Genomic DNA, 27,239 nt, shown 5'->3' with positions numbered 1-27,239 from the left:
GGAATTGTTTGGTCTGGGTGTTCATCAATGTGCGGATGATACCCAGCTCTACCTCTTTCAAATCAGAACCAGTGAAGGCGGTGAAGTGTCCTGTGTGAGTGTCTGGAGGCAATTGGAGGATGGATGGCAGCTAGCAGATTGAGGTTGAATCCTGACAAGACAGAAGTACTGTTTTGGGGGGACAGGAGGCGGGCAGGTGTGGAGGACTCCCTGGTCCTGAATGGGGTAACTGTGCCCCTGAAGGAGCAGGTGCGCAGCCTGGGAGTCATTTTGGACTCACAGCTGTCCATGGAGGCACAGGTCAATTCTGTGTCCAGGGCAGCTGTCTACCAGCTCCATCTGTTACGCAGGATGAGACCCTTCCTGCCCACAGACTGTCTGGCCAGAGTGGTGCATGCTCTGGTTATCTCCCGCTTGGACTACTGCAATGCGCTCCATGTGGGGCTAACTTTGAAGGTGACCCGAAAACTACAACTAATCCAGAATGCGGCAGCTGGACTGGTGACTGAGACCACATAACACCGGTCCTGAGAGATCTGCATTGGCTCCCAGTATGTTTCCGAGCACAATTCAAAGTGTTGGTGCTGACCTTGAAAGCCTAAACGGCCTCGGTCCAGTATACCTGAAGGAGCGCCTCCACCCCCATCGTTCTGGCTAGACACTGAGGTCCAGCTCCGAGGGCCTTCTGGTTCCCTCCCTGCGAGACGTGAGGTTACAGGGAACCAGGCAGAGGGCCTTCTCGGTGGTGGCACCTGCCCTGTGTAACGCCCTCCCACCAGATGTCAAAGAGAAAAACAACTACCAGACTTTTAGAAGACACCTGAAGGCAGCCGTGTTTAGGGAAGCTTTTAAGGTTTAATAGGTTATTGTATTTTAATATTCTGTTGAAAGCTGCCCAGAGTGGCTGGGGAAACTCAGCCAGATGGGTGGGGTATAAATAATAAATTATTATTATTACCCAAAACATCTGGAGGGCACCAGGTTGACAGAGCAATTTGGAAAATTCAGCCGGTGCAGAATTTGGCAGCCAGGTTGCTCACAGAAGCAAGATAGCTTGAGTGTATTACACTGATCTTCGCCCGACTGCTGCTTAGTTTCTGGGGCTGATTCAAAGTGCTGGTGTTGACCTACAACCCTCAAATGGCTCAGGACCACAACCCCTCAAGGACCGCCTCTCCCCATATGAACCGACCTGGACCCTGAGATCACCTTCGGAGGTCCTTCTTTGTGTGCCCCCTCCATGAGAGGTCCAGAGGTTGGCAACAAGAGAACGGGGCCATTTTAGTGGTGGCTCCCCATATGTGAGATGCTCTCCCCCGGGAGGCTCGCCTGGTGCCTTGATTACTTCTCTTTAAGTGCCAAGCGAAAAACACTCCTCTTCTCGCAGGCCTTTTCAGCAGGGGGCCGGTCCACTGTCCCTCAGACCTTAGAATCATAGAATCATAGAGTTAGAAGAGACCACAAGGGCCATTGAGTCCAACCCCCTGCCAAGCAGGAAACACCATCAGAGCACTCCTGACATATGGTTGTCAAGCCTCTGCTTAAAGACCTCCAAAGAAGGAGACTCCACCACACTCCTTGGCAGCAAATTCCACTGTCAAACAGCTCTTACTGTCAGGAAGTTCTTCCTAATGTTTAGGTGGAATCTTCTTTCTTGTAGTTTGGATCCATTGCTCCGTGTCCGCTTCTCTGGAGCAGCAGAAAACAACCTTTCTCCCTCCTCTATGTGACATCCTTTTATATATTTGAACATGGCTATCATATCACCCCTTAACCTCCTCTTCTCCAGGCTAAACTTGCCCAGCTCCCTTAGCCGTTCCTCATAAGGCATTGTTTCCAGGCCTTTGACCATTTTGGTTGCCCTCCTCTGGACACGTTCCAGTTTCTCAGTGTCCTTCTTGAACTGTGGTGCCCAGAACTGGATACAGTACTCCAGGTGAGGTCTGACCAGAGCAGAATACAGTGGCACTATTACTTCCCTTGATCTAGATGCTATACTGCTATTGATGCAGCCCAGAATTGCATTGGCTTTTTTAGCTGCCGCGTCACACTGTTGGCTTGTGGGAAGCCGGACTATATTTTGGAAAAATAAATAAATGCACAAATTCCTATGCCCCACAAATAACTCAGAGATGCATTTTAAATAAAAGGACACATTCTACTCATGTAAAAACACGCTGATTCCCGGACCGTCTGCAGGCCAGATTTAGAAGGCGATTGGGCCAGATTTGGCCCCCGGGCCTTAGTTTGCCTACCCATGGACAACTTATTCCTTAACTTAAAGAAAACAAAAAAGATTATTGTGGACTTTAGGAAATGTAAACTGAATATTCAGCCACTTATTATTGAGGGGAAGTGTGTGGAACAGGTCTCGGTGTTTTGATTTCTGGGAATGGAGTTGAGAGATGACCTAACCTGGGGAGAAAACAGCAAAGACCTGGTGAAGAGAGCACAGCAGATGTTATATTTTCTGAGAATCTTCCAGAAAAACAATCTCTCAAAGGATCTGTTGATGGCATTTTACCATTGTACTGTGGAGAGTGTATTAACTTATGGTCTGTGTGTGTGGTTTGGGAGCTGCACGGTCAGGGAAAAAACAATGCTGTCCAGGGTTGGAAAGACTGCGGAGAGAATAATTGGGTGCACTCTTCCCACCCTGGATCAAATCTATGCTTCCAGGTGCCATAAGAAAGCTGCAGAGATAGCGCAGGATAGTGCGCAGCCCGGAAATGATCTATTTCAGCTTCTGGCTTCTGGAAGAAGGTCCAGGGTTATAAAGACCAGGACTAGCCGCCTGAGAAACAGTTTCTATCCAAATGCAATTTTGGCTTTAAACACAGTGTAAGGAGTCTCTATGGGAGTATATTGTGTTTAAAAATGGGGTATCAGAGTTTTTAGGGGGCCAACCAGGCTGGGATAGCTGGGATAGCAGGCTTGTTGGTTTCTGAATGTCTGGTGTAGATTTTTTCAATTTCGTTGTTCTGTATGGGACAATGACAATAAAGATTATCGTATTATTGTATCGTATCGTATGGACTACCGGTAATCAAACAAAAGACGGCTTTTATGGTTTGTTGTTTCTGTTTGTTACTATGTTACGTCCATTTTGTGTTGTTGTACTGTAAACCACCCTGTGACCCTCGGATATGAAGGTGTGATAGGAATTTTATGGTCTTAGATATATATTAAATGTTCATAAGTATACCAACCAAGCACGTACATAGATCAGCACAGGAAGACCGACCTGGAACCATTTTGATTCCTAAACTGAGTAAATGTTTTCTTTACAAGGTCAAAATGGAAAAGCCTCCCCTTTGTCATTTCCTTCACAAATCCTGTCTTAAGGGCACATTTAAGATATGAATAGGGTGTGAGCCTGTGACCTGGCCCAGGAACTAAGTATTTATCATTACAAAAGACTGGCCAGGCTCCCCAGGAAATAAAATCAAGTGACCATTAAACAGGTAACCTGTCAGACGAGATAAACAACGCACTCAGATTTCTGCTGTAGACCGCCCTTTCTGTGATGTAGGTGTGATGTATCTGAGGGGTGGTCTTAGGTTACACCCCTTCTGTGATGTATGTATGATGTTTCTGGGGGTGGTCTTGATCTACAGGGTGGCAATTTCAAAAGTCTTTATAAGGCCTTGCGTGCCATTTTTCTGGGTTCCTCCTCCTCTCCTGCAGGTGAGGGGAGCACCCTGCTGCAACAGATCAATAAAGATCAGGCTTACTAGCTGCTTTGCTTCTCAATATTCTCTGCTTGGCCTCTGTTATCTTCTCCAACCAATAGGGAACCTATGTAGGGACTCTATATGGGCTCTTGGATACCCCATAACGGAAAAGGGCAATTTTTCGTTTACAACAAAGGGCAGTATAGAAATTCAATAAATAATAAAATAACATACAGCAGGACCAATCCTGCCCAGCTTGCACCATCACCCTCTGCTCAATAGCCATGTCAGGGCTCTGGCCTAGCCTGGGAGGTTCCGAGGTGCCGCCGCTTTAAGGGCCCAAGGGGCCCCCCCGAGCCGAGCGCAGGGGCCGGGTGTGGTGGTTCCGTGGGGCCCCCCAAACCGTGGCCATGGAACTGGGACACTCGTCTTCTCTTGGCTGTGAGTCCCCCTGGGCCTGAGATCAAGGGGTCTGAAAGCCCACGCGGGGCGTTGCCATGGCAGCCAAGCCCCAGAGCAGCACAACTGCCAGGAGTGGCCCCCGCAGTCCCCTTGAGACAGGTCTGGGGCCGGTCCTGCTCCCACCCCAAAGTCTCCAGCCTCCCCCTTCTCCCCCAGGTGTGGCCCTGGGTTTTGGGGTCACCTGACCTGCACCCGGGGCTGAGTGGAAATGCCCTCCCAACGCCCAACCCCAGCAAGGGTTGCCAACTCTTTCCGCTGCCTCTGCTCCTCTGCTTTTAGTAATAACTTGATTTTCAAGCTGCCTTCTCTCCCTCTTCACTGCCTACCCCCCCACCCACTCTTTTTATGGGAGGATCAAGCTGATGTCTAAATAATAATAATAATAATAATAATAATAATAATAATAATAGTAGTAACATATTTATTAATTGTCCGCCTTTGCACCTAAAGGGCAGCTTACAGTGTCCCTATTTTCCTGATTTACAAAAGTGATCCCGGCTTCTGATTTGACCCTGGAATGTCCCACTTTTCCTTAGGACGTCCCTATTTTCATCAGAGAAATGTTGGAGGGGATGGAGTTATCTGACCCCCGAGCCATCTGAAGGCAGCCCTGTATAAGGAGGTTTTGTAATTTTTAATGTTTTATTATGTTTTTATATATGTTTGAATCTGCCCAGAACGGCTGGGGCGGATGGGTGGGGTATGAACAGTAAAATAATAATAATAATAATAATAATAATAATAATAATAATAATAATTAAATATGACATCCCTGTTTTAACCGGATAAATTTCGGAGGTTAGGCATCTTTGATATGCAGAGATGAGTCTTTCAGATGACGATGATGATTTATGAAAGGCATTTTACAACCTTAAAACAGAAAATGTGCAATATAATGATTTAAAACACAACTCCCCGCAGACACATTGAAAAGGCCATCAATTGTTTTACTAGCCAAAGGCCTGGTTGAAGAGGAATGTTTTTACCTGGTGCGTAAAGATGTATTGAATGCGCCCGGTGAGGCTTCCTGGGGAGAGCATTCCAGAGATGGGGAGCCACCGCAGAAAAGGCCCCGTTCTCGTGTTGCCAGACCTCTTGTGGAGGAGCCACACAAAGAAGGGCCTCAGAGGATGATCTCTGGGTCTGGGGCGGTGCAGATGGGAAGAGGCGAAGCTTGAGGTGTTGGTAGTGATTTTTTAATTTTTTTTTTGTATATAATTTTTTAAATTAAATTTTCTGTTTTACAATGTACTCATTCTTACACCCTTAAGATATCAGTGACTTCCCTTCTTCTCTTTCCATGGTTCATTTTACATATCATAAATCCCTGCACATTTTACAAAAACTATACTATTCAGTATTCCTTTATTACATCCATCAAAACTGATTCACACTGTTGAATGTATCTTAATGCTGGCAGTGTTTTCAGCTGTACAAGTAGTGATATCTATCATCTATCTACCGTATCTATCTATCATCTATCTATCTATCTATCTATCTATCTATCATCTATCTATCTACTATCTATCATCTGTCTATCTATCATCTATCTATCTATCATCTATCTACAGTATCTATCATCTATCTATCTATCTATCATCTATCATCTATCTATCATCTATCTACAGTATCTATCATCTATCTATCATCTATCTACAGTATCTATCATCTATCTATCTACAGTATCTATCTATCTATCTATCTATCTATCTATCTATCTATCTATCTATCATCTATCTATCTACCATATCTATATATAATCTATCTCTATCTATCTATCTATCTATCTATCTATCTATCTACAATATCTATCATCTATCTACAGTATCTATCTATCAATCATCTATCTATCATCTATCTATCTATCTATCTATCTATCTATCTATCTATCATCTATCATCTATCTATCTACAATATCTATCATCTATCTACAGTATCTATCTATCATCTAGCTATCATCTATCTATCATCTATCTATCATCTATCTATCTATCTATCTATCTATCTATCTATCTATCTATCATCTATCTTTTCTATGTTGGAAGCCAATCAGAGTGGCTGGGGCTACTCACTCAGATGGATGGGGTACAATTATTATTATTATTATTATTATTATTATTATTATTATTATGCTTACTGCTCCCCTACCATCACCTGACCATGGCAAGAGGCGGCTGAAAAAGGAAGTTATAAAGAGGAGGAGCAGGTTCAAAGAGCGCTCTGGTCAAATTCCTTAAAAATATCAGGGCCTGTGGCCCCCGTAATGGCAGTTTCAGAAGAGAATGTGGCCCCTGGGCTGCAAAGGGCCAAACTCGGTGACTAATCGGAAGCCCCTGGCTTCTCCCCCGTTTGCCTCCTTCTCCCCGCCCTGAATCCAGCTCAGATGTGTTCCTTGAAGGAAGAGTTTGACTCACTGCAGGAGGTGAAAGATGTGGAACTGGACCGCTTGGAGCGGGAGCTGCGGGAGGCCAACGAGGAGATCCACAGCCTGCGCTTGGACGCCGAGGAGGCGGCCGCCTTGCACGAGAACGAGGTGGCCGGGCTGCAGGAGGAGATCTGCCGCCTGAAAGCCGAGCTGGAGCGTGTGCAGAGGGTCCGGAACGAGTACGACATGGAGGTCACAGCCCTGCGGGCCGAGATCAACATGAAGCGGCCGGGCACTGGGGACAGCCAGCCTGCCCCAGAGATGTTGGTGGTGTCCCACTTTGACGACCGTCTCACCTGCACCTCGGAAGAGGTGGCCAGGCTCCAAGGTACAGTCATGTCTTGCGCAATTTCAGGTTGCGCACCGCGCCGAACCTAGAAGTACTATGTGATAAGACTTTTAAGGTCTTAGATATGTAATAAATGTTCATAAATGTACCAAGCAAACACGTACATAAATATATGAAGCACATGTCTGAAAACCCCACAGAAAAAAAGTACTGAACAAATTGACCTCAATTATTTCTCTGTAAGGTCAAAGTGGGAAATCTCCTTCACAAATCCTGTCTTAAGGGCACATTTAAGATATGAATAGGACGCGGGTGGCGCTGTGGGTTAAATTACAGAGCCTAGGGCTTGACGATCAGAAGGTCGGCGGTTCGAATCCCCGCGACGGGGTGAGCTCCGTTGCTCGGTCCCTGCTCCTGCCAACCTAGCAGCTCGAAAACACGTCAAAGTGCAAGTATATAAATAGGTACCGCTCTGGCAAGAAGGTAAACGGTGTTTCCATGTGCTGCTCTGGTTTGCCAGAAGCGGCTTAGTCATGCTGGCCACATGACCCGGAAGCTGTACGCCAGCTCCCTCGGGCAATAAAGCGAGATGAGCGCCGCAACCCCAGAGTCGTCCACAACTGGACCTAATGGTCAGGGGTCCCTTTACCTTTACCTTTACATGCAGCAACAGTGTTTTGTGTTGTGTAGACTCCTATGATGTAAGTCATGGGTCCTGCTCCCCTGCTCCCTAAAATATCCCTGCTTTGCTCATTTCTATATATAGGGTGCCTACCGGAATGGGTTACTTCCGGGTTTCAGCGCTTGTGCAGGCGCAGAAGCGCTAAATTGCACTTTGCGCAGAAGCGCCGAATCGCGACCCTCTTTGAAGGTAGCTGGTCTCTTGTGTGGCCTGGTCCTCTTCAGTGGAGCTCAGAAATATGTGCCCCGCTCTTCAGTAGGGCTGACCCCCAAGCAAATGTGCATAGGACCATGGTTGTGAGCAGGGCCAGATTGAGGTTCGATGAGGCCCTAAGCTACTGAAGGAAACGGGGCCCTTTCTATGTCCAGCTGTCCTTTGTCAACAACAAATGGTCGCTGTTTTTTGTGTTGAATAGATGCTATATGGTAATTGATGGACCTAATAGGTATCTCAAGCCATTTGCACATGTGGCCATGCAACCAGTCCATGCAGAATGTAAAGGTAAAGGTAAAGGGACCCCTGACCATTAGGTCCAGTCGTGGCTGACTCTGGGGTTGCGGCACTCATCTCACTTTACTGGCCGAGGGAGCCGGCGTACAGCTTCCGGGTCATGTGGCCAGCATGACTAAGCCGCATCTGGCGAACCAGAGCAGCACACAGAAACGCCGTTTACCTTCCTGCCGAAGCGGTACCTATTTATCTACTTGCACTTTGATGTGCTTTCGAACTGCTAGGTTGGCAGGAGCAGGGACCGAGCAACGGGAGCTCACCCCGTCGCGGGGATTCGAACCGCCACCCTTCTGATCGGCGTGTCCTAGACTCTGTGGTTTAACCCACAGCGCCACCCGCATGAGAGCAAAGCACTGGAAAAGGATCTGGAGGCAGGAGTGCGCCTCGCCGCCTTGACACCGAGTAAGGCTTACCCTCACTTTCACCACGAGCTTTCCCTGTTGTTCCATAGCTGTGCCTTACGAAAATTCGGCCTCACCGTCTGACTCAGATCTTATCGGATGCACAGAATATCAGAAGAGAGGTTTTGCTTAACCGGGCATCAATTCAGCGCGGGAAATTGGATTTTTGCAAGGCACAGCCACAGAACCATGAGAAAAAGGTCTTGGACCCGGCAGGGAAATAATCGGTACCCAATGCAGAAAGCCCACAGTTTACGTGCATTTAACTTGGGTTAAACCACAGAGCCTAGGACGTGCCGATCAGAAGGTCGGCGGTTTGAATCCCCACGACGCGGTGAGCTCCTGTTGCTTGGTCCCTGCTCCTGCCAACCTAGCAGTTCAAAAGCACATCAAAGTGCAAGTAGATAAATAGGTACCGCTCCAGCAGGAAGGTAAATGGCGTTTCCATGCGATGCTCTGGTTCGCCAGAAGCAGCTTAGTCATGCTGGCCACATGACCCGGAAGCTGTACTCCGGCTCCCTCGGCCAAGAAAGCGAGATGAGCGCCGCAACCCCAGAGTCGGCCATGACTGGACCTAATGGTCAAGGGTCCCTTTACCTTTTTAAGTTAGCGGAAAGGGGATGTGGGTGGTGCTGTGGTCTAAACCACTGAGCCTCTTGGGCTTGCTGATCAAAAGGTTGGTGGTTCGAATCCCCGCGATGTGGTGGGCTCCCGTTGCTCGGTCCCTGCTCCTGCCAACCTAGCAGTTCAGAAGTGTGGGAATGTTCTGGGGTGCAGGAGAGGATATATTGACTAATTATATCCTTATCCAACTTGTGCTAACAAGTTCCCAAAATATCAGCAGAGTTTATAGACATTCCCCTTTAAGTTCGCAACGGTAACGTGTGCACAGGTTCGCTAGAACCTCTATAATAATTACTCTGGTAATTTCCCCTTTTTGTTCCCTCTTAAAATACACGACACGACACAGTCTTTATAAAAGTATAAAAGAGTTTACTCACGTTCTGTTCACAATATGATCCCAGAAGGTAGGCAGGCTTAAAAAGGTTACATACATTTAGAAACTATATTATAGGAAGATAGTACTGTCCTCTCTTGGCTGAGAGCCAAGAGGGCATCCTTAGATGTTCCTCATCGAAGGAAGATGGCAGAGAGAAGAGAGAGTGTGGCTGCCTGCCCTGTGCTTTTATCATTACCTGCACAGGTGAGGCCACACCCACCTCTGGTCACATGCGGAGGAAGTCCGTCCCCAGGAAGTTTACCTGCTTGCTGGACAGACATCCCTCCCCATGTTCTAACATGTACACTCTAGGAATGTTGTCATTGACTGCTCCTGTGTTTACATCCCACAAGAAGTATGTCAAGTGCAAGCGGATAAATAGGTACCGCTCCGGCAGGAAGGTAAACGGTGTTTCTGTGCGCTGCTTTGGTTCGCCAGAAGCGGCTTAGTCATGCTGGCCACACGACCCAGAAGCTGTACGCCGGCTCCCTGGGCCAATAAAGCGAGATGAGCGCTGCAACCCGAGAGTTGTCCGCAACTGGACCTAATGCTCAGGGGTCCCTTTACCTTTACCTTTACCTAACATTTGCACACATTCTGTTTTACGCATTTGGCAGAAAACTTTTTAAAAACAAGAAGGGAGTGGAAGGAGGGCGGGCATCCAGGAAAAAAAGACTTTGGCAATCTTACCCACCAAAGCTTGAATCAGATGGAATAATCCTCCTGGCAATGCGCTGCTCGGCTGCGGCTAATGATGTTTCATCCCGGTGTTTTGCAGAGGATCTCCGGACGCTGAGAATTCAGTACCAGGAACTGACCAACGAGTACCAAATCCTGCAGGAGAGCAACAAGATCATGGTCAACCAGCTGGAGAGACTGGAAGCCCTGAAGTACAGGTGAGTTTCGATGTCCCGAGATTGCGTGTGGCGGCGACTGACTTGTGGCAGGACCACGAGGACCTGGAACTTTTTATTCGATTGCGTTTGTATTCCACCTTTCCTGCAAGGAGCTCAAGGTATCCCTTGTGCTCCTCCCTCCCAGCTTGATCCTCACAACAACCTTGTGAGGTACTGTCAGGGGTTCAGGAGCAGAGGCACAGGGAGGAGAGGAGATGGAGAGCGAGGGGGAGGAATCCGAGGGGAGCGTAGGAGAAGAGGACAGTGGACCGAGGGATTCCATGAGCCTCTCCAGCGAATCGGAAGATTCACAGAAGGGGGCGCCAGTGGCCAGGGGTAGGGGGTTCCCAAGGGGAACGCCCCAGGAGCAAGGGGGCAGCAGGGACTCCCAGAGCAGTAGTTGGAAATCAGGACCAGCTTCCCCACCAGAGCAGAGTGGGGGGGAAGAGTCCCAAGGATCGGGGCCAGTGCATTCCCCACCAGGGAGAGAAGATAAGGCAGGGCTGACCACGCCTCCATCAGAAAGTCGGACAACAGAGGGGAGGTCAGATCCGGCCAGTGTACCGGAAGAGGGAAGCAGTGACAGAAGTAGTGTAACGGTCAGGAGGAAGGTCACTGGGTTGGCGCGAGAGGCAAGTTCAAATGTACAGGAGCACGGGACAGCAGAGAATGAGGATTGGGAACCGGGTCCTAAAGCCCGCCGGAGGGAGGGGGAGGAGCTAAGCGACTCAGCGTCGGAAGAGTCCAGAAAGGGCAATGCCCCAGCGGGCAGGAGGACCCAGAGGAGGAGAGAGCAGCGTAAAAGGTGGAGCAGGGCTAGGATCTTAAACTGGTGTCATAGGGGAGGAGACTCAGACGGTACTTCGCCGGTTTAGGCTTTAAGACGTAGAGCTGCGCGCTACGGCTTTGAAATGGAAACTGAACCTCAATAAAGACTTTTGTACATAACGACAGCCTAGCGTTGGTCCTCTGTGAGCTGGGACCTAGAGGCAGCTCTGACAGGTACGTTCGGCTGAGAGACTGTGACCGGTCCGAGGCCACCCAGTCAGCTTCATGACCGAGCGGGGATTTGAACCCTCGTCTCCCGTGTCCTAACCCGGCACGCTGTCTACTAAACCACACTGACTCTCTTGCCTTTCCAAATATCAGCTTTAAAGCAAGGATTTTTTGCCGGGAGCAAAGTGGGAGTGGGAAAGAGTTAATGTCCCTCCTCAGCCCTTCTAATCAATAACCTTGCTGCCGTAGTTGCATACATACCATATTTTTCGCTCTATAGGACGCACTTCTTCCCCTCCAAAAATTAAGGGGAAATGTGTGTGCATCCTATGGAGCGAATGCAGGCTCCTTGCCTTCAGCGATAGCAAAGCGAAGCCTCCAAAAATTAAGGGAAATGTGTGTGCGTCCTATGGAGTGAATGCAGGCTCCTTGCCTTCAGCGATAGCAAAGCGAAGCCTTCAAAGCGCAGAGGAAGCGCTCCCCCTGCGCTCCAGAGGCTACGCGTTACTTTCGCTGAAGCCTGGAGAGCGAGAGGTGTCGGTGCGCACCAACCCCTCTCGCTCTCCAGGCTTCAGGGTAAGCCGCCTGAAGCCTTCGGAGCGCAACGCGAGTTCCCGCTGCGTTCTGGCGGCTTCAGGTTCCTTTTGCTGAAACCGGGAGAGCAAGACTCTCCTGGCTTCAGCAAAAGGAACCCGAAGCCTGCGGAGCGCAGCGGGAACTTGCACTGCGCTCTGAAGGCTTCAGGGATAGCCGCGCGCAGCCCCTCCAGCAGGGAGAGGCTGCACATGGCTATGGCTTCTTTAGCCCCACGCAGCCTCTCTCGGCTGGAGAGGTTGCACACGGCTAAAGAGGAAGCCAAGACAGATATAGATATTTTCCCAGAATCCCACCATCTCTTTGCACTCCCACCACATATATAGAATTCTGTTCTCATCCTGAAGCAAAGTTCTTATCCCGAGGTACTATTTCTGGGTTAGTGGAGTCTGTAACCTGAAGTGTCTGTAACTTGAAGCGTCTGTAACCCGAGGTACCACTGTATCTCTCTTTCAGTCCTTTCCCCCCGAACAGAGCAAGGAGCAAGTCGGACGACTCTCCCTCCCTCGACTCGGACTCCGAGGGGAGCACGGACCACCCCTCGTCCATAAACTGGCGGGCCACACCCCACGCCAGCGGCAGCGTCTCCTTCAAGTCCGTGGAGATGGCGGGCACAGCCAGCGAGGGAGACGAGGAGGAGAAGCTGTCGAAACCGGAGAGCGAGGCTGACCTGCGCTACCAGGTGAGGAGGGAGGAGAACAAGGCGGATCCGGACCAGGCGCAGGTATGGGGAGAGGTTTTTAAACGGTGCGCCCCCTTTCAAGGAACCCTGGAAGAATCGTTTGGCGAAGGGTTAAGGAATGTGGTGGTTGAGAACATGACACATGAATGAGGATGCCATGATAATAATAATAATAATAATAATAATAATAATAATAATAATAATAATAATAATAATTTTTTATTTATACCCAGGAAACCGGGCTCAGGGCGGTTAACAACAAATTTAAAACAGTTAATTGATGCTACAAAAAACCCACCACCCTGCATATAATATGGTATAAAGCGTAAATAACAATAAAATCTAGAATAAAAAATCTATTTAGGGGGGAAATCCATCCAAAAAACATTAGATGATCACCAGGGCTTGCTGGCTATAGCATATGGTGATGGTCTTGCAGTAAGGTCAAAGCTTACTGGGGAAATGATATACAATGAATTGAAAAGGATGTTTAAAATAAAGTTTATTTTAAAAAAGCCAAAACACCCAGAAGCTTTCCTTTTGGGAATTATAGGGGCCGAACTACCCAAGCTGTATAGAAATTTATTCTTGTATGCGACTACAGTGGCAAGAATGTTACTTTCCTAAAAATGGAAATAAGTAGAGGTCCCAGCAAAGGAAAAACGGAAAGAAAAACTTATACAGAAATGGCGAAACTTACCGGAAGAATAAGAAATCAAGAGAGCAAACGTTTCTTTAAGAAAAGAATGGAAATGGTTTACTGAATATTTACAGATAAATTGTAAACAGATAAGAACATTGGCAGGATTATTGTAACAATTTAGCCAATTTCCCCGGAGTTAAGTGCCATTGGTACACCATTTTCATCACATTTCCTCTGATTGTGTAACATGGGGGTAAATTTAATATCACATTTCCATCATTTCTCCCATTGGTCCAGCCGAATTGCATAACCTGTATCGCATGCCCATTTAGTCATAACTTCTTTTACTTCTTCATCCTTTAACTCCCATTCTAATAATAAATTATACATGTATAATGTATAATTACCGTATTTTTTGCACCATAACACTCACTTTTTTCCTCCTAGAAAGTAAGGGGAAATGTCTGTGCGTGTTATGGAGCGAATGCCTGCGGGTGGCGGGGGGATCTGCTGCAGTCGTGAGCAGAGGATCCATGGTTCCCCTTCCTTCCCTCCTCCATGGTTACAAAGCATGGATCCACATGGATCCTCAGGATTTTTGCATTGGGCTACTCCAAACTCACTGTCAGATCACATGTCTGTGGCCACAGCATGAACCACAAAAATCATATATCCACTATTTCGTTTAGAATATTTTTTTTCTTGTTTTCCTCCTCTAAAAACTACGTGCGTGTTATGGTCTGGTGCGTGTTATAGAGCGAAAAATATTAAAGAAGAAAAAGAGCTCTTCTACATTCTTAAGGTAGCCAGAAAAAGCTGCCTCCTCCAATCAGGGGTTTTCCAGATATTTCAGATATTTCCAGCTGGCCTCGCCACCTGGGACTGATGCGATCTGCAGCCTAATAATAATAATAATAATAATTTATATATATCCTGCCCATCTGGCTGAGTTTCCCCAGCCACTCTGGGCGGCTCCCAATCAAGTATTAAAAACAGAACAGCATTAAATATTAAAAACTTCCCTAAACAGGGCTGCCTTCAGATATCTTTTAAAGATAGGATAGCTGCTTATTTCCTTCACATCTGGTGGGAGGGCATTCCACAGGGCGGGCGACACCACCAAGAAGGCCCTCTGCCTGGTTCCCTGTAACCTCACTTCTTGCAGTGAGGGAACCGCCAGAAGGCCCTCGGAGCTGGACCTCAGTGTCCGGGCAGAACAATGGGGGTGGAGACGCTCCTTCAGGTATACTGGACAGAGGCTGTTTAGGGCTTTCAAGGTCAGCACCAACACTGGGAGCCAATAAAGATCTCTCAGGATCGGTGTTATATGGCCTCGACGGCCACTCCTAATCACCAGTCTAGCTGCCGCATTCTGGATTAATTGCACTTTCCGGGTCACCTTCAAAGGTAGCCCCACGTAGAGTGCATTGCAGTAATCCAAGCGGGAGATAACCAGAGCATGCACCACTCTGGCAAGACAGTCCGCAGGCAGGAAGGGTCTCATCCTGCGTACCAGATGGAGCTGGTAGACAGCCGCCCTGGACACAGAATTGACCTGTGCCTCCATGGACAGCTGTGCACCTGGTCCTTCAGGGGCACAGTTACCCCATTCAGGACCAGGGAGTCCTCCACACCTGCCTGCCCCCTGTCCCCCCAAAACAGTACTTCTGTCTTGTCAGGATTCAATCTCAATCTGCTAGCCGCCATCCATCCTCCAACCGCCTCCAGTTGGAGGGCCTTCACTGGTTCTGATTTAAAAGAGAGGTAGAACTGGGTATCATCCACATACTGATGGACACCCAGCCCAAACCCCCTGATGATCTCTCCCAGCGGCTTCATATAGATGTTAAAAAGCATGGGGGAGAGGACCGAACCCTGAGGCACCCCACAAGTGAGAGCCCAGGGGTCTGAACACTCATCCCCCAACACCATTTTCTGGACACTTTCAGGAAGGCTCCCCTAGAGCCTAGAGAAGGCCGGTAACCCTCCCTGCAGGTCAGAAACAACAAGGCACTGAGTTTTTAGATGTTGGGCACAGCTTGACCCTCTTACCCTCTGTGCCCCTCTTCTTGCCCTGGCAGAGTGACCAAGCTCCACGCAGCCAGCGCAGGACGGAAGACAAGGACCATCTCAACCTCCCGGAGTGGGCAAGGAGAGCGGAAGAGCGGAAGGTGGGAGTGGTGGCAAGAGCAGGGAGGGAAGAGGAAAGTGAGGTAGGCATGATGTATGGAACAGGTGCTGATCAGGAGTTTGGTGGGAAATCCATGTGCTTCAGCTCTGCATTAGCAGTACAGAAAGCACCAGGGCAGCCTACCTTACAGGGTGGTTGTAAAGGGTCCAGTAAAATATGCATGCAAAATGCAGGCATCTGGGCTTGGTAGCCAAGTTATTATTTCCATAAGACGCACCTAGTTTTTAGAGGAGGAAGACAAGAAAAAAAAATATTCTGAATGAAACAGTGGATGTATGATTTTTGTAGTTCATGCTGTGGCCACAGACATGTGATTTGATGCTGAGTTTTGGGTAGCCCAAGAATCCACGACATGGAAGGACAGATCGTGAAGCTGAGGCTCCAATACTTTGGCCACCTCATGAGAAGAGAAGACTCCCTGGAAAAGACCCTGATGTTGGGAAAGATGGAGGGCACAAGGAGAAGGGGACAACAGAGGATGAGATGTTTGGACAGTGTTCTCGAAGCTACAAACATGAGTCTGACCAAACTGCGGGAGGCAGTGGAAGACAGGAGGGCCTGGCGTGCTCTGGTCCATGGGGTCACGAAGAGTTGGACACGACTAAACGACTAAACAACAACAACAACAAAGCATCCACATGGATCCGTGCTTTGTAACCACGTTTTTGCGCCACTGCAGCCCCATGAAACAGTGGGTGCATGTTTTTTTGGTGCAGGCTATAGCCATGGACATGGTATGTGATCTGATGGTGAATTTGGGGTGACCCAATGCAAAAATCCTGAGGATCCATGGGCTTTTACCTCCCCCCTCCCAGGCAGCCTCCACTAGGGTCCCTTATCTCTCTTCCGATCCCACCAATCAGCTGTTTCCTTTCAACACCCCCTTCCCTCTTGTTCGCCTTAGTGTCTTTTTGTTAGCGGGAGCAGTTTTTTGCTCCTCCTTTTCTTCTAATTTCTCTCCTCATTGCTTTAGTCTTCCTGTTTCCCCCCCTTTGCAAGTTTGCTGTCTTTACCTCCCCACTCCCAGGCAGCCTCCTTTATCTCTAGCGTCCCTTATCCTCTCTCCCCAATTGGCAAACAATCAGCGGCTTTGTTTCAACACCCTCTTCCCTCTTTTTTTTTTTTAAAAAAAAAAAAACCAACATGATCTGCTTTTCGCCCCTGGGCAATTGGCTCCAGGGACCACGCATTTGCTCCATAAGACGCACAGACATTTCCCCTTACTTTTTAGGAAGAAAAAAGTGCATCTTATGGAGCGAAAAATACGGTAAGTTTTTACCTGCCAGCTGCAAAGTCCAGCCCAGCCGCGGACTGGCCTCACAATATTGTATACATTTATTAATATAGATATTCTTTGGAGAAGTTTATATAACTCACAGGCTGCTCTCAGGGTGGTCTGCAAACTGAATCGCTTGCAGGGAGATTAGATGATGGTTGGCTATTTAATGGGTATTCATTCCAGGGAAGCTAGATGACGTGATGTCAAAGCAAGGGCCAGTCCACACTTACCTGTGTGCTCCCCCCTCACTCCCCCCCCAATTTTTAAATTCATTTTATAACATAAATAAACAACATAGACAGAAAAACAATCAATACAAACAAATTCCTGTCTTATCCTTATTTTTTCTAAACATTGTTAGGTGAGCTTCCCCAAATCTCCCCTATCTGATTTTCATTTTACCTCATCTTTAGCAGTTTATATATATCATAATTTTTAACCATTTTTTAATCACACTTACTTTTGCCATAAAAATCTTCACAATTTATCTCTTACAAATAATACCGTTTTAAAATAAACTACCTTCTATTTCTAACCCTACAGCCTATATCCACTCCCAAAGCTATTCTAAGATTTAAATATTAAAATGTTTTTTCAAATATTCTTTAAACTTCTTCCACCATCTCTTCTCTCTGGTCTCGGAGTCTCCCAGTCAGTTCGGCAAGTTCCATATAGTCCATCATCTTCATCCGCCATTCTTCAATAGTTGGTAAATCTTGTTTCTTCCAATTCTTTGCTAGTAATATTCTCGTAGCTGTTGTGGCATGCAGAAAAAAAGTAACATCCTTTTTGGGGATTTCACTCCCCCCCCCCACTATACCAAGTAAAAAGGCTTCTGGTTTCTTAATAAATGTGCTTTTCAACACTTTTTTCAGTTCATTCTAAATCCTTTCCCAGAAGTCTTTTACCTTGGGGCACGTCCACCACATGTGGTGAAGGGTTCCTTCTTTTTCCTTACATTTCCAGCATCTCCCATCACTTTCCTTACTGCCATCAGTCTGAAGGGAAGTGGATTTGTGGCACAATTGTAGAATCGTAGAAATGTGGAGTTGGAAGGGACCCCGAGGTCCTGCAATGCAGGAATCTCGTACAAGACAGTTGGCCGCCCAACCTCTGCTTAAAAACCTCCAGTGAAAGAGGGTCCATCGCCTCATAAGGGACTCCATTCTACTGTCAAACAGCTCTGGCTATCAGAAAATCCTTCCTAATGTTGAGTTGGAATCTCCTTCCTTGTAACTTGGAAGCCACCGATTCAAGTCTTTCCCTGCAGAGCTGGAGAAAACAAGCTTGTTCCCTCTTCCATGAGATATTTGAAGATGGCTCTCATATCTCCTCTCAGTCTTCTCTTTTCCAGGCTAAACATCTCTTGATCTGCACACGTTACTTTTGTTGACACAGCCTAGAATAGTGTTAGCTTTTTTTGCTGCTGCGTCACACACCATGCGGGGCTGCGCTTGAGACCAACCCAGAAACTCCAGCGGGTGCAGAATGCTGCGGCGAGGCTCCTTACGGGGTCCTCGCCGCGGGATCACATTCATCCAGTGCTTTACCAACTGCACTGGCTCCCGGTGGAGTACAGGATCAGGTTTAAGGTGCTGGTTTTAAGCCCTATACGACCTGGGACCTTCGTACCTACAGGACCGCCTCTCCTGGTATGTTCCGCGGCGGACCTCAAGGTCCACAAATGACAACACTTTGGAGGTCCCGAGCCTCAAGGAGGTTAGATTGGTCTCGACTAGGGCCAGGGCCTTTTCAGTACTGGCCCCGACTTGGTGGAACGCTCTGTCCCAAGAGACTAGGGCCCTGCAGGACTTGACATCTTTCCTCAGGGCCTGCAAGACAGAGCTGTTCTGCCTGGCCTTTGGTTTGGACTCAGTCTGACCCTTATGTTTCCCCTCCCCTTACGGTTTTGTTCTATGGGCTACTTTTAAAATGAGGCTGCATTTTAACCTGTATTTTAAATTGGTCCCACCCCTCTTTTTCACCTATTATGTTTTTACTGTGATTTTATTGGTGTTAGCAGCCCTGAGCCCGGCTCTGGCCAGGGAGGGCGGGGTATAAATAGAAGTTATTATTATTAAGACACCCCCCCCCCCACTACGGTAACTGTACACCTGAATCTGAGGGGTTGCGTCTGCAGAGCCTGGTCCCATATGGGCAACTGCCCCACCAACCTCAATCCGGCCTCGACCTGCCTGCCTTATTTTTGACCACCCATCCAGCGGGGTAGCCCTGCCTGTCAGATTTCCCCTCCTTCTTCACTCCAGGACTTCTGTCTGCCAAACTTAGCAAAGGGGAAAAGGACAGGGACGAAACAAGAATCAACTGGCTGTGCTGTTGCGTTCCGAAGGCAAAGGAAGGATTGGACCCTGATTAATAAAATGCACACGGGGCTTGGCCAGCAAGACTCTGGGAGGAAGTGCCAATAATAATCTGTCACATCCTGGCCCAGATCCCTTTTATTAACAAAAGAACTTTTAACAAGCGCTTGTTAGATTTCCCCTGAGCATTTCGAAAAAACCACATGGGACAAAGTTAGATCAGAGAAATCCTTTTAACTACAAAGAACTAATCTGAGCATGCGTACATGTTCAGGCTAAATAAAAGAGCAACCAAGGAGGAAGGCATTTAGCAAACCCTGGAGGTCATAGACAGGCGGTAAACAGGAAAGGAAAGGACAGGCAAGGAAATAAAAGGTAATATTTACCATCTCCTTGTGAATTCTCTTCCTGGCCCTTAAGATCTACCTAAAGATTAACAAAATCTACATCAAGGCTACCTCCTTATCTTATGTACTGAGGATGCCCGGTGAAGCAATTGGTCTGTGTTTTAGAATGCTTATACTTGCCTGTCAGGCAGAGAAAATGGGCAGTAGAGAAAATGGGGCAGAGAAGCAGAGGCTTGTGGGATTTGATCAGAAATTATTGTCAATGATTCAATCCCACTCAAGCAATGCTTTCATCGCTGACACAACGGCTTGCTCCATTTTTCATAATTCCTCATGGCAATCCCACCTGACCACCGCATTGTGCCCAGCCAGTGGCTCTGGCGCCACCTGCTGTTGGCCTCCGTGCCTCCTGCCCTATCCAGTCCCACCAGTTGCTCCTGGATCCCACTAAGACCCTATGCCTCGGAAAGATACGCGAAGGGATGCCCGGCTTGTCCGCTGACGCTCTGCTCTTCCTTCTTCTCTGGCAGCACGACCAAACCCAGGACATCCTGCGAGAGATGGAGAGTAAGTGTTGGCTCAGCCAGAACGAACGGGAGCAGCTGCACGAGGAATTGCGGATGTGCAAGGAAGAGATTGAGAGACTTAACGGCACCATCCCCATCGGAGGACGGGTAAATCCTCAGAGGCGTTTGGGCATGTGTGTGTGTGTGTGTGTCGTGGGTTGCTCTGCTCGGTCCAGTGGGGAGCTGCGGGCTGGAGCAACCCTTTCCCTTAAGTAGGGGTGATTGATTGATTAATTGATTGATTGACTGATTTCATTTCTATGCCTCTTTCCTTTCAAACGAATCCCAAAGCGGCTTACAAGCAACAAACAGCAATAGCATGAACACCACAAGTACAGCATGAATCAGATAATAACGGGAAATTTGCTTCAAGTTTGAATTTGGGTGCAAAACATTTCCGAAATGCAGCTGTCCTCTCCAGACAGGCTTTTAACAACCAGCCGCCTCAGTGTCTCCAAAGGGACATATTAATCATTTTATTTGTTTATTTCATAAATAAATTTATGCACCGTTTGATTGGGGGTGGGGGTGAGGAGAGACATACTTCAATGCGGTTTACAAAGAGAAGGGAAAAATAAAATTAGCGGTAACAGCAATTCTTTGAAATGTTCAAGAGGTAAAACCAGCAAGAAATTGAAGGCAGGTTAAATCGCACATCCGCGTTCTGCATGTCTGGGTAAAGGTAAAGGGACCCCTGACCATTAGGTCCAGTCGTGGCCAACTCTGGGGTTGCGGCACTCATCTCGCTTTATTGGCCGAAGGAGCCGGCGTCCAGCTTCCGGATCATGTGGCCAGCATGACTAAGCCGCTTCTGGTGAACCAGAGCAGCACTTGGAAACACTGTTTACCTTCCCGCCAGAGCGGTACCTATTTATCTACTTGCACTGGTGTGCTTTCGAACTGCTAGGTTGGCAGGAGCAGGAACCGAGCAACGGGAGCTCACTCCATCGTCGTGGGGATTCAAACCGCCGACCTTCTGATTGGCAAGCCCTAGGCTCTATGGTTTAACCCACAGCGCCACCCGCGTCTGGGTAGGCTTGACCAAACAGAAATGTTTTTAGCAGGCGCTGAGAAATATACAGGGAAGGCACCTGCCTGGTGTCATTGGGCAGGGAGTTTGAAAGCGTAGGTGGCGTCGCACAGAAAGATTGATTTCTTACAAATGCGGAACAGGTATCACGTGGCACGTATAGCAGCGCCAGATACCACGTGGGGATCAGTCGCCGGGGCACTTTTGGGGGTGCTGTGCCCACAAACGCCAGACAACAGGGTTCGAGAGACACAGCAATTCCTGCACAACGTCTCGTGTGGTTGCTTTTTTAAACACACACACACACACACACATTGACTGACTCCAATTCCAGCACAATCTCAATTCTGAGCATTCCCCTTTCCCGGTGGGTGGTAGGAATTCTGTGTAGCCAGCTCCTTCCCAGACCCCCAGATTTTTCGGTGCAGAGTCATGGCACGCAGGTGGCTCTGAAGCAGGATCCGGGCCCGAAATTTCAGACCCCTGTCCCACACGGGCAGCCGAGACACCCTGTGGCCTAACTTCTTTCTTTCTCTCTCTCTCCTCTCTCTCTTTCTCTCGTCCCCTGCCTCGGCTCATCTCCCCTCCGTGGTGTTTGTGGCGTCCCCTCCGCCCTCCATCCCACGCTCTCCCTCCCCACACCGCCCCCCGGAACCCCACAGGTCCCCCACGCACCCGAGCCTCCCGCCATCATCTCCCTCCCTCTCATAGGACTGGTTATCATAGTAGCCCTGCTATGGTGCTGGCGGGCTGAGATGTCTTCCTAACGCCCCGAATCAGGTACTGGTATCATCCGCTTGGTCTGCTACGCTGTGCTTGGCTTGCGTCTCCTGCATGAAGCAAGGACACACATTCCCCGTCCCCAACATTTGGTTGCTTTGTCGTTCTCGTCCCCCCCCCTTGCAGTCACACCCATGCACCTGCCCTGCACCCCCCCTCGCCTCCTTCCCCAACCCATCGCCTGCCACACACCCTGTTCCCCCTTCACAACAAATCATCTCCCCATGCTTGCATTTCCTCCTCCGGTGAGGCAGAGCAGGAACAAACCAATTCCTATTTTTTAAAAAATAGACTTTGGGTTAGGGACACCTTTCCAGAGGTTTTCCTCCTGGGGCTGACGGGAGCTCTAGGCAGTGGGCAGATCCAGTCTCCTTCTGCCAAACCCACAAACCTACCCCAAAGGAGGTTAGGTAAAGGTAAAGGGACCCCTGACCATTAGGTCCAGTCATGGCCAATTCTGGGGTTGTGGCCCTCATCTCGCTTTATTGGCCGAGGGAGCCGGCGTACAGCTTCCGGGTCATGTGGCCAGCAGGACTAAGCCGCTTCTGGCGAACCAGAGCAGAGCACGGAAACGCCGTTTACCTTCCCGCCAGAGCAGTACCTATTTATCTACTTGCACTTTGACGTGCTTTCGAACTGCTAGGTTGGCAGGAGCAAGGACAGAGCAACGGAAGCTCACCCCGTCATGGGGATTCGAACCGCCGACCTTCTGATCGGCAAGCCTAAGAGGCTCGGTGGTTTAGACCACAGTGTCCCAAAATATTACTTTGATAAAATACATATTTTGTTATGTGCAAATGGCTTTAGATACCTATTAGGTCTATAAATTACAATCTAGCATATATTCAACACAAAAAAACTGCGACCATTTGTTGCTGACAAAGGGCAGCTGGACATAGAAAGGACCCCATTAAATTCAGTAGCTTAGGGCCTTATCAAACCGAAATCCGGCCCTGGCTCTAGGGCAGAAACATCTGGAAGGGTTAAGAGGCGCTCCCTACAACCTCCCTTTGTAAAACCCAGCAGCCAGGTTGCTCACCGGTTTGAGCATATAATGCCAGGACCGCAATGCCTCAAGGACTGCCTCCAACCTTATGAAGTGACCTGGACCCTGAGACCGCCCTCTGAGGCTCATCTTCACCTGCCTCCATCACGAGAGGCCCAGAGGGTGGCAACACAAGATAGCTCAGTTGGTTAGAGCGTGGTTCTGATCGCGCCAAGGTTGCAGGTTCGATTCCCTTATGGGGCAGCTGCATAGTCCTGCAGTGCTTGGTGTTGGACTGGATCCTCACTGTCCCTTCCAACGCTACGATTCTGTGATTCTAACAGGGCCTTTTCTTCAGTGGCTCCGTTTGTGGAATGCTCTCCCCAGGAGAGGCTCCCCTGGCACCTTCATTTAGGCATAACGACGACAATAATAATAATATTAACTAGGCGAAAACGTCCCTCATTTGGTTGATTCAATTTACATCCTATGCCCTTTTAATATATATATATATTTTGGGGGGCGTATTGGGTTGCTGTTTTTATTTTTATTAGGTATTTTGTGGTTTAATATCTTGATTTTATTCTGTGAACCGCCCTGAGACCCACTCACCCCCCAGATGTAGGGTGGTATATAAATTCAATTAACAAAAACAACACTTTACAGTGGTACCTCAGGTTAAGTACTTAATTCGTTCCGGAGGTCCATTCTTAACCTGAAACTGTTCTTAACCTGAAGCACCACTTTAGCGAATGGGGCCTCCTGCTGCCGCCTCGCTGCCAGAGCCCGATTTCTGTTCTCATCCTGAAGCAAAGTTCTTAACCTGAAGCACTATTTCTGGGTTAGCGGAGTCTGTAACCTGAAGTGTATGTAACCCGAGGTAGCACTGTATTTATTTATATGCCGTCCATCTGACTGGGTTTCCCCAGCCACTCTGGGCAGCTCCCAGCAGTCAAAAACATTCCTCTTCAACCAGGCCTTTCTCTGGCTTTTGACAGAATCATAGAGTTGGGACCAACGAGGGTCATCTAGTTCAACCCCCTGCCATGCAGGAATCTTTTAGCCAATGCGGGTCTCGAATCCACAAAACTGGCATAGCTACCGACTGAGCTATACCAGCTTGTAACTACTGATGGCTTTCCAGAATAAGGGAGGGTGTTTTAACGTACAGTGGTGCCCTGCAAGACGAATGCCTCGCAAGACGGAAAACTCGCTAGATGAAAGGGTTTTCCGTTTTGGAGGTGCTTCGCAAAACGAATTTCCTATGGGCTTGCTTCACAAGAGAAAAATGTCTTGCGAGTTCCTGCGGTTTTTTCCCCTCCCCCCCTTTTTCTAAGCCGCTTATCCGCTTATCCGCTAAGCCGCTAAAAGCCGCTAAACCGCTAAATAGCGCTAATCCGCTAATCCGTCAATGGGCTTGCTTCGCAAGACGAAAAAACCGCTAGACGAAGAGACTCGCGGAATGGATTATTTTCGTCTTGCGAGGCACCGCTGTATTTCTCCCACCTGGTTTTCATGCATGTCTTTTTGTTCTTTTCTTTTTGTAAGTCGCTTTGAGTTGCCCTGGCAAAAAAAATAAAAAAAATAGGGTGACTAATACATTTACTAAATAAATAAATAACCTACCAGCTCAGAAATAGATAGATAGATAGATAGATAGATAGATAGATAGATAGATAGATGTCTGAGCTACCAGCTCAGAAATAAATAAATAAATAAATAAATAAATGAGCTACCAGCTCAGAAATAAATAAATAGATAAATAAATAAATGACTGAGCTACCAGCTCAGAAATAAATAAATATGTAAAGGGGAAAGGGACCCCCTGACCGTTAGGTCCAGTTGCGGACGACTCTGGGGTTGCGGAGCTCCTCTTGCTTTATTGGCCGAGGGAGCCGGCGTACAGCTTCCGGGTCATGTGGCCAGCATGACTAAGCCGCTTCTGGCGAACCAGAGCAGCGCACGGAAACGCCATTTACCTTCCCGCCAGAGTGGTACCTATTTATCTACTTGCACTTTGATGTGCTTTCGAACTGCTAGGTTGGCAGGAGCAGGGACCGAGCAACGGGAGCTCACCCCGTCACGGGGATTCGAACTGCTGACCTTCTAATCGGCAACTCCTAGGCTCTGTGGTTTAACCCACAGCGCCACCCACGTCCCTAAATAAATATATAGATAGATAGATAAATAAATAAATGACTGCGCGGCCAGATCAGAAATAAATAGATAGATAGATAGATAGATAAATGGCTGAGCTACCAGCTCAGAAATAGATAGATAGATGATAGATAGATAGATAGATAGATAGATAGATAGCTGAGCTACCAGCCTTCCTAGGAATCATCTTCATAAGAATGTAAAAGGCTACAGGATCAATCCAATGGCCCTTTAGTCCAGCACCCTTCTCTCACGGCAGCCGACCAGCAAGCGGGATTCAAACACGGGCCCCCCGCCCCACCGCGTGCCGAAAGCACAGGTTGCGATGCACGCCTGCGGATGTCCGTGTGGTTCAATTAACCCTAGTGCATGGAGCGGGGTTGGAGCGAGGCGGGTGGGTTTTAAGGCTCCGTCGCTGACCCCCCCTTCTCCTTCTCTTCCCCCCCTGCAGGTCCCAGCTGGAGGGATAAAGCCCCTCGCTCTCTTTGCCGTCCTTGCCGGGGGCCTCCTCCTCTATCCCTGCGTAAAGAGATACACCAGCAGCTGGACGCTGCCCTAAGGAGCCTGCACACCTGGACACCCGCCCCTCGAAGAGGGGGCCCCTTGCGCCACGTACCCCTCCCCACCCCAACTCTGTGAGGACTGAGCACCTGTCCCCCCCCCACACCGCCCCCCATTAACCCAACCGCTGCTCGGAAGGCCGGTCTCGCCATCAGCGAACCTTCACCCATCATCAGTTATCCATTCCCCTCCCTTCCCTGCTTCTGCTGAGGATGAGCCAAGGCGGGGTTTTTTTGGAGGGGGGGGTCTTGCAAATGGGCTTCCAGCTTCCCACCTGCCCTGCCCCCTCCCCTGCCGCCAGGGACTTCTGGGGCGCAGTCCTCGGTCTCCCCATCAGTGGTCCCAACCTGGAGGAGCCCAGGCGTTGGCTGGGAGGGAAGAGAGATGGCGATTATGAGTCCGCCTCACCTCCTGGTGGCCCCCCCTGGAAAAAGCAGGACCTGGGGACCTCATGGTACCTCTCCCCTCTTTTACCCCCCCCCCCGGCTCTTCTGTGCCAGTCCAAGGGAGCAACTGAGAGCAATACCTGCCCTCTGGGTGGCTGAAATCTGCAATAACCGGAAGGGACCTGATGCGCTTTCCCAGCAAGAAAAGTTTGCAACCAGGGTCAGGATGAAGAGGTGTGGGGAGCTGAGAGGGGGGCAATTTCCTCTAGGCAATATTTAAAGTCTGTTTCGACACACTGTGAATGGGAAGCGACTTCCAGAGGGGCCCGGAGCAGAACGGATCGACCTGTGAATTTCTTTCGTCCTCCGCTCCATCAGTGATAACCTTTCTCGCTTATCCCCAACCCGGGCCGGATCCTGAGTCTATGCATTCCACCCCTAGCTCCGTCCCCCTCCTCTTTCTCCATCGTGGTCTCATCCCACAGCTGCGCACCATTTCCTCCTGGCCCTAGGAACGCTCACAGAGTTTGTGTGTGTGTATATGTGTGTGTGTGTCCCTCTTTGCACTTTCGATGCAGGTATGATGGTTTGGGGACCACTAGGATGCAGAAAAGTCCCTTAAGGCCTGTTTGGATCCCCCGGGACTGTCCTCGTCCGACAGTGCTTCCAGCAATTGAGGCCCCACCCAGGTAGCAAAGGGTGAGGGAGCCACGGCATGTGGACTGTAGCGCAGCCCTCCAGGATCCGGGGCGCCAAATCCTTGCCCTGCATGTTTCGTGGACACCCGTCCTCCGTCACCTCACGGTCCGCCGCCCCCTCCTCACCTGTTCCGCATCTCGTTCGTCGAGCTCTGCTCCCGACTTCCGTCCGAGAAAGGGGCCACCCCCGAAAAGCCGCTGGAGACCGTCTGCAGATCTTTCTCTTTCGTCTTTGTTCTATGTTGTAACTCAGTAAAAAGAAAGGAAATGGGGAAAAAAAGACATTTCTAAATACATGAGGCTTGGCTCTGTTCTGTCCTGGTTACGTTATTCCGTGTGAAGGCAGTGTGGGAATGTTCAGGGTGGCAGGAAAGGATATAAAGGTAAAGGGACCCCTGACCAGTTGTGGCCGACTCTGGGGTTGTGGCGCTCATCTCGCTTTATTGGCCGAGGGAGCCGGCGTACAGCTTCCGGGTCATGTGTCCAGCATGACTAAGCCGCTTCTGGCGAACCAGAGCAGCGCACAGAAACGCCGTTTACCTTCCCGCCGGAGCGGTACTTATTTATCTACTTGCACTTTGACGTGCTTTCGAACTGCTGTGGGCAGGAGCAGGGACCAAGCAACAGGATCTCACCCCGTTGCAGGGATTTGAACTGCTGACCTTCTGATCGGCAAGCCCTAGC

The 27,239-nt window shown here is 48.9% G+C and overlaps 1 protein-coding gene across 6 annotated transcripts in view; it reads left to right on the top strand.

The window, feature by feature from the left end:
- Nucleotides 1–26,869, top strand: part of CCDC136 (coiled-coil domain containing 136) — a 55,376-nt gene extending 28,507 nt beyond the window's left edge. For 3 of the 6 annotated variants that reach the window (XM_079992770.1, XM_079992768.1, XM_079992766.1), the window contains exons 4-9: nt 6,515–6,889; nt 10,222–10,339; nt 12,386–12,611; nt 15,336–15,467; nt 19,923–20,066; nt 25,362–26,869. In XM_079992770.1, coding sequence (XP_079848896.1) covers nt 6,515–6,889; nt 10,222–10,339; nt 12,386–12,611; nt 15,336–15,467; nt 19,923–20,066; nt 25,362–25,469 — 1,103 coding nt within the window. In that variant the 3' untranslated portion in view covers nt 25,470–26,869. Of the gene's footprint in view, nt 1–4,156; nt 4,293–6,514; nt 6,890–10,221; nt 10,340–12,385; nt 12,612–15,335; nt 15,468–19,922; nt 20,067–21,650; nt 21,769–25,361 lie in introns of those variants that run through there. The other 3 variants (XM_079992767.1, XM_079992771.1, XM_079992769.1) reach the window with 3 other exon arrangements.
- Nucleotides 26,870–27,239: the final 370 nt, after the last annotated feature.

This window comes from Podarcis cretensis (assembly GCF_951804945.1).
Source record: "Podarcis cretensis genome assembly, chromosome: 10".
NCBI lineage: Eukaryota > Metazoa > Chordata > Lepidosauria > Squamata > Lacertidae > Podarcis > Podarcis cretensis.
Note: the sequence above shows the minus strand (reverse complement) of the source record. Positions and strands in the feature narration are given on the sequence as shown.